Here is a 7,875-nt window from a genome sequence, read left to right as displayed (position 1 = left end):
GATCTACATGCATAGCGCTTGCGGGTAGGACGGCGGAGGTGGGGCGGAGGGGCTCGCAGATCTGGAGGAGGTGGGGCTAGAGTCCATCAATCTAAGCTCATGGGCACGCCCGCCGGTGGGGCAGGGGAGGCCATCAGGGAGCGGTGGTCGGCGGCGTCGGAGTGGCGCCCATCGAGGCTATTGGTAGTCGTCGGTGCTATAGTGGCCACGAGCAAGTGTGGGCGTGGGAGCCTAACATCTTTTGGGCGGTCAAATAATATATTGAAGGTCCGTAAAATTCTTATGCTCCTAGAATAAGTAGGATAGATGATGATAAAGCCAAAAATAGTAAAACCACGGCTAAGAAGTCGGGAGAAAAGTGGGACTCCCTCTCTCTCAAAACCAACCACCTCCAAGGGTCATTTCCCCTCCATCTCTCTCCTCCTCTCCTTGCCTAGCTAGAGGGAGAGGAAGAGAGAGATCGGCCACAACTCATCCGTTCCATCCATAGATCGTAGCCAGGTGCACATTCCCGGCCGGAAGCTAGCACGCACTCTTTCCTGCCCAACGACGTACCTCGTGACGCCGCGCAAGCGGTCATGGGCAACTGCTGTGTTGCCCGGCCATCTTTCAAGCGGCGTGGCGGTGGCTCTCCCAGGCAACGCGGCGGACGCCTAGGAGGCGCCAACCTCCGGTGCCTCTCCACGGTGTCCTCAGTCACTGACACGCCGCGTGCCACGGCCCAGCCGCCTGTAACCGTGCTTGGCAAGGGCCTGGCCGCGGCCGACAACACCGAGGAGCTCCTCCGGCGGTACCAGCTTGGCGAGGAGCTGGGGCGCGGCGAGTTTGGGGTGACGCGACGGTGCATGGACGCGGCAAGGGGAGAGAAGCTCGCGTGCAAGTCGATCAGCAAGCGGAAGCTCCGGAGCAGCGTCGACATCGAGGACGTGCGGCGCGAGGTAGCCATCATGCGGTCGCTGCCCTCGCATGTAAACGTCGTGCGGCTCCGTGAGGCGTTCGAGGACGGCGACTCCGTGCACCTGGTCATGGAGGTGTGCGAGGGGGGCGAGCTCTTCGACCGCATCGTCGTGCGCGGTCACTACACCGAGCGTGCTGCCGCCGCTGTCATGCGCACTATCATGGAGGTCGTGCAGGTACGTCGTACTAGGTGTAATTCTTCGTTTGTTTTTGGCTAGTTTGTTTATTAACTGGTCTGGTTGTAAGTACATGAAACACAATGAAGACAGATTCAGATTTTTTTTAGGCGAGATTCAAATGGTCAAGACAGAATCAGATGGTCAAGAGAATTTAACGCTGAAGCACACGGCGTTGTACACATAAGTTTAGACGGTTCCGGGCATTGCAAACATTACCCACGTAACAGAATTTAGCATCCCAAAATTTAAAATGCACAAATATCATTAAAAATATTTACGGGCTATGTGGTTCAAGATGTATATAGTATAAACGTTTATCTACATGACTAAGGACTCAACTTTGAATGTGTCACCATCTTTCAGAATATACAATACTTACATATTTCGATATAAGATTATGCTACTTTTTGTCATGCCATGCAAAATGTAGAATCCGTTATTTTCCAAAGAAACCAATAATCAGCACAATCTGTACACACTCGATCTAGCGACTGAAACACAACACTTTTTGCAGCATTGCCACCAGAACGGTGTTATGCACCGGGACCTTAAGCCTGAGAATTTCTTGTACGCCAATGCATCTGAGAGCTCCCCTCTCAAGGTTATCGACTTCGGACTCTCCGTGTGCTTCAAGCCAGGTATAAACTTCTGAGCTTCTAATACGATTTATACATATCACAAATATGAAACATGATTTTTCTAGTTATGTGCGGTCCTCAGGTGAAAGATTCAGTGAGATCGTCGGATCTCCCTATTACATGGCGCCTGAAGTCCTGAAGAGAAACTATGGACAGGAAATCGACATCTGGAGTGCAGGCGTCATATTGTATATCTTGCTATGTGGTGTCCCTCCATTCTGGGCCGGTAAGTTCGTACTCCTGGAATCTGATATAGAACTCCGAAATTGTGTTCATGCTCACAAACTGATCAGGTTCAGCTTTCATCTTTTTTGTAGAAACGGACGAAGGGATTGCGCAGGCCATCATCCGATCACGCGTCGACTTCGAGCGCGAGCCTTGGCCGAAGGTGTCAGACAACGCCAAGGATCTTGTTAGCAGGATGCTTGAAAACAACCCTTATGCCAGATTGACGGCTCAACAAGTTTTAGGTCAGTAGATCTCACAATTCCTTCCACTTCTCTGAGATGATCAGCATGTATCTAACAATGGTTTACCAACTTCGAGAATGAAGAGCATCCATGGATACAGAATTCCACCGCTGCTCCAAACATTCCTCTTGGTGAAGCAGTAAGGTCAAGGCTAAAGCAATTCACTGTCATGAACAAGTTCAAGAAGAAGGCCTTGCTTGTGAGCTCACAAATAATCATTTTTCCTAACTATTATTTTATGGGACTATGGATTTTGATGAACATATATATGCTGAATTATGTGTCTATTGGCCAGGTGGTGGCGGAATACTTGCCTGCTGAAGAGCTGGAGGCAATCACGGAACTGTTCCACATGCTGGACACTAACAAGGATGGGCACCTGACAATTGAGGAGCTCAGGAAAGGTCTACAAATGATAGGGAACAATGTCCATGATACAGATGTGGATATGCTCATGGAAGCTGTGAGATCCTGCACATTCACTTTTACCAAAATAATTCTAAAGCATTTTCGAATGCAGACATTGGGGAGCTGTTCTTTTTCTATCTTGGTGTTTCAGAATTCTGACTTATGTGACCCCTACCATATCATTGAACTATTAAACAATAACCACCAGTTGCTCCATGATTCATAGAGCTTACAATTTGGTAAACTAAACTTCAAAGATTAACTATTTTGAGTTTTTAATCTTTAGGCAGACTTAGATGGAAATGGCACCTTGGACTGCAAGGAGTTTGTCACGGTCTCCATTCACCTGAAGAAAATCCGCAGCGAGGAACACCTCCCCAAGGTGTTCAACTACTTCGACAAGAACATGAGCGGGTTCATCGAGATGGAAGAGCTCAAGGAAGCGCTATCCCCAAGAGGCGACCAGAAGGCCATCGAGGACATCATCTTCGACGTTGACATTGACAAGGTTAGCAAGCTCACTATCAAGTATCAACACCTCCAGAAACAGGAAAACGCAAAAAGACGCTTTGGGTTGCCCCGGGTCGCTCCTTAAGACGACACGGGAGGCAAAAACTCTAGCCGCAGCCACCAGCCGCAACCTCCTCTCGTGCGCTGCGGCGACGTACGGTGCGGCGGCAGATGCGGGGACGGCGTGGTCGGAGCTCGCAAGGAAACAGGCCGGTGGTCCTGGAGCGGCGGAGTTGCGGAGTAGTGCGCTTGGCCACGACAACTTGCTGTGGAGGCGGGCCACGGTGGTTGGGCGGCGGGATATGGGCCGCATACAACGGCGTGCGCACCGGATCTGGCGTCCTTGGCGGCGCCGCCGCGCTTGATCGGTTGTTCCCGGCGCCTCTTGCCTCCATGGCCACGTTCTCCACTGGCCTGGCGGCAAACTGAAGTCGTGGATCTGGAACGGGTCTCCCTTGTTTCCATAGACTAGCCACAATGGATTAACTTGCACTCGTAAAGACTCTAGATTATATTACGACTCGTACATCTATAGTGGGAAATACTACGTAATATATTGTATGTGGTGTCATGCAAAGTTTTATTTATTAGGTTATGGACTCATTTTGTTTTGTATATATAATGTTACCATAGTATGAGTAACTAGCTATATTACTCAACTCATTGTCACATAAGCAAATTTGCTAAGTTGGACTCTATGCCTTTCCCACTATAGCTAATCTGACCAAGTCGGGCCGGCTGGGTGATGGCGTGGTCCTGTCCCGCGGTCGGTTCAAACATGCCATTGTGGGGTTTGCGGGCACCATTGGTCTTGTCGAATGGGAGGTGGATGCTGGGTTACTGCGGCGGCGGCTCCATGCGGTTGGAAGAGAGACCGTGTTTTATTTATTTATTAGGTAATGAACAATTGCGCCCATTTATCCATTCAAAACTACACCCTTCGTCTAACAATATAACATCATTTTGCAAGCTAATAGTTCATTACAGATATTGATCCTGATTACATGAGGGAACTCATCAAACCATCAGGACCAAACATCATGCTCTGCCGATTTAGCCAGAACATGTGTTGCCTCATTATAAGAACGATTGACAGGGATAAAAGTACAAGATACAAACTTTGTGACACATTTTCTAATATCATGGACTATGGCTCTAATACCTATCAAAACGTAAACCCTCGACCTTTTTTGAATATGTCTTTGAGTTTATTCGGAAAAAGCACGGCGGAAGGCATCTACCCAGAGCCCTCCTATGGGCACTTTGGTTAAAGTGTCTGAGTAGCCTTGAACCAAAAGTTTCATTGTTGATCAATGATAGGCAATCAGATGCTAGTGATCTTCCTTATACTAGTGTTATTGGCCAGGATTACGACTTGACGAAGTGACATGGCTTCTGCTACTATAGAAAATTGAACTCTTTCAAAGTAAACTCTGTTTGCCGCACGCACCCTTCCCTGGTGATCACATATCACCACACCAAAGCTCGTTGTGTAGTAAGTTCGTTACATCCATCGCCCATCCAATGAGAAATGGTGCATGCGTTGCTTGTGTGGTGGTAGATGCTGCCTGGGCGCAACAATGTCGACGTGTCATGCTGGCCCGCCCTTTTAGCTGGCTTGCCAGGCCGACAGTACACGTCCCTTTTATAAAAGGTCCTACATGGGTTGAGTAGTTCCAGGCCTTCACATGGCTGGGACGTAACGTGTCGGGCCTTGCCACCCATAGGCCAGGTTTGGCTAGAAAGTCAGGGCCTAGATCATAGTGTGATGGTCATGGGGTGCACTTAGAGCATCGATGACCAGACATGACAAATCCGAGTATCTACTAACCCCCTAAATGTCTGTGAATGCACTCGCGGGAAGCTCTGGTCTGCCCCTGGTTTTTTCGTCATCCTAATCACTACCCCTATTTGCAAACCCCATACTAACCATCCAATGTTCATTTTATCATATGTAGTACATGTTAGATGAAGCAGACAAGCTAAAGACAAAGAAACTACCCTAATTTACTCGTCATCATCGGCGATGTCGGAATTGCCTCGTGGTCATTGGCGGCGCAACAAAGCTCTAGTGCCCTCTTCCTCATCGTCGAGGTCCGTGAAGAGCTGCCCCTGCCACAAGTCGGCCATGTGGATACGATGGCGGTTTGCCTCGACCTCTTACTCGAACTACATCTAGTCAAGGATGGCGGTTTTGCTCAGCCCTGAACTGTAGTGCCACCTCCATGGCTTGGGTGTGTTGGAACTTCACCTCCTAATCCTCCATGCCAAATCCCTCGAGCTGAACCTCCATTCCCGGTGCCTCATCTGCCTCCTCCTCCATGTCTTTTGATACACCCCCCTTTGGTACCTCCTCCTGCCCCACCATAATTTGAGTGGCACGACGTGCCTCCTCGGACGACACTCTTTGGTGCCGCACATCTGGGCGGCGCTCAAGGTGTGACCAGCTTGTAGTAGGTTATTTTCAGTCGATCTTGGCCATAGGGAGGTCCGAGTGGAAGGGGAAGCAGATGGAGCGAGTGCTGGTTGCGCGAACAGAAATGAGTTGAGGAAAATAGGGGCATCTAGGGTTTCCCTCATTGGCCAGCTTAAATAGAAGACTTTGGTACCTCGGGTTATGAGCAAGAGTAGCGTCATGAATGTGTTCTCACAAAATCAGAGCAGGAAGCTAGCAGACCGATGGGTTTCACAGGGGTCCCACCCGTTAGACCGATGTGGTCACTGTGTCTGAGCATCCCCATATCCGCACAACATATGGGACGGGTATGAGGGTTGATACACAACTTGGACGGAGCTGGTTTTGGGGAGTCCAGTTGCATGGAGATTTTCTATCTGGATTGTCCGCCCAAATGTTTAGGGAGGGAAGTGGGTGGTCCGATTAAGTTATTTGTGGCACCAATTTTGTATTTCAAACCAGCTCATATAGTACAACTATTGTTATTGTTTTGATGTTTAATATAAAAACAATTATTTTTATGCTAGTTAGGATGGTCTCAAAACTGATTACAGTACAAGAATAGGGTATAATGAGATTTCAAAAAAAGAGCTAAAAATGCATGTGTATGGGTAATCTCACCATCTCATACTGAAGAGGTCATTAGAACAACCTATCCAATTCTCGTCCTTCCAACCAAACAATAAAAAGTGCTTATCCAATGTATCAAGTCCCACCCTACTAATCAAAATAACATGGCTATCCCTAACCAGGTGGTGCGATATCCTCATCGAACCTAGCCTTGCCCTCAAACCAAACACCCCCTTAGTCGCTCGGTGCACCTTGAGCTACATCACAGTCATGTCGTGTGGCATTCTAGCCTCTTGTAAGTGCTAGATGTTGGGATGGTGGTATGGAAGGAGGTGTCGGGTGGCTTCGTTGGGCATGGCAGCATGGTGAATGTCGATTTGCAGCATTAGGTTGCCATTGTCTTGAGAGGGTCGAAGGTTTCATGCAAGACATGGTCCTACAGGTGCTCTCTCTCTCTCTCTCTCTCTCTCTCTCTCTCCGCTGCCAGAGTCACGGTGACTCGTCTCTGCTCCTCCCATAGCAGTTTTGGTTCTCTTCACTTTCCACAGCGTTGATGGTTGTGAGGTGGTGGTGCGGTGCCTGGTGTGCAGTGTTCTGTGATTCCTGGAAAGCCTGTTGGGGTCTTGATCCCCCTCATCGAGTTGGTCAAGCTAGATATGGCAAGTTCGATGGAGGGTCGTCGATGGTATGATTTTGGGGGATCATGCTTTGTCGGCAGTCATTGATAATTCGGTCATGCTCGCTAGCGTATTTGTGCTTGTGTTTCACTATTTTGTATAGCTAATTGGGACTTCGTGCACTTTGGATCTTGTTTTCCCTCGGTATTCTCTAATTAACAAGACAATTATATTCTTCTAAATGAATAGTCATAACTCTTGTCAGTTTACCCCCCCCCCCCAAAAAACATCATGTGAATCATCAGAAACCAGAAATGACTAGGCAACTAGTTCAACAAGTATATCAGCTAACTCAACCCCCCATGTGTGCTACAGGATGGCAAGATAAGCTATGAGGAGTTTGAGTTAATGATGAAAGCTGGAGTGGACTGGAGGAATGCATCACGACAGTACTCAAGAGCAATTTTCAATACCCTCAGCCGCAAGATGTTCAAGGACGTGTCTCTAAAGCTTGATCCCAGCAGCCTGCTAGGTGGTGCTGGGAAAGAACAATAGGACATTAGCTGAGAAAAGTGTGACTCCACTTGCATGCTCATTTGTAACACGCACACACAGACACACATACACTCACTCACTCACACATACACGGAGAGAGAGAGAGGGAGAGAAAGTGTGTGTGTAATAAGTGTATCTCTTTTCCTTGATCATGTAGAGGTCACCGCATTTTTTGATGCAAAACGATCATGGAGGTCATTAACCCTGATTATCTCAAATGCGGGTGTCAAACAATTGTCAGAAATACTTGTATTGTACTTGCCTCCACGAGACCATGTCATCTGTTTTATTACTAGATGACCCGTTGCGCCCATGGCACAAAAAGTGAAAGCGAGCTGAGTACTCAAACCATGCATATGATATTGATTCAGAATCAACTTAACAGATACTTATATTCCATTACATGGTAGCTTGATAGCTTAAACGCTTAAAAGAAAGTATTGAGATCACTTGAGAATAGCAGACGTTGGCTTTATAATTATAAAGCAAGCTATATTAGTACAGTGCATTGCCTGA

General features: G+C 47.9%; 1 protein-coding gene across 1 annotated transcript; it reads left to right on the top strand.

Annotated features, from left to right (window-relative positions):
• Positions 1–412: 412 nt before the first annotated feature.
• LOC125506970 (calcium-dependent protein kinase 29-like) lies at positions 413–7,557 on the top strand. The gene is made up of 8 exons (XM_048671677.1): positions 413–1,133; positions 1,651–1,774; positions 1,857–2,000; positions 2,092–2,244; positions 2,328–2,443; positions 2,540–2,707; positions 2,939–3,160; positions 7,180–7,557. Exons 1-8 carry the CDS (start codon positions 579–581, stop codon positions 7,357–7,359), a joined length of 1,662 nt encoding a protein of 553 aa, XP_048527634.1. The 5' UTR covers positions 413–578; the 3' UTR covers positions 7,360–7,557.
• Positions 7,558–7,875: the final 318 nt, after the last annotated feature.

This window comes from Triticum urartu, chromosome 5 (genome assembly GCF_003073215.2).
Source record: "Triticum urartu cultivar G1812 chromosome 5, Tu2.1, whole genome shotgun sequence".
NCBI lineage: Eukaryota > Viridiplantae > Streptophyta > Magnoliopsida > Poales > Poaceae > Triticum > Triticum urartu.
Note: the sequence above shows the minus strand (reverse complement) of the source record. Positions and strands in the feature narration are given on the sequence as shown.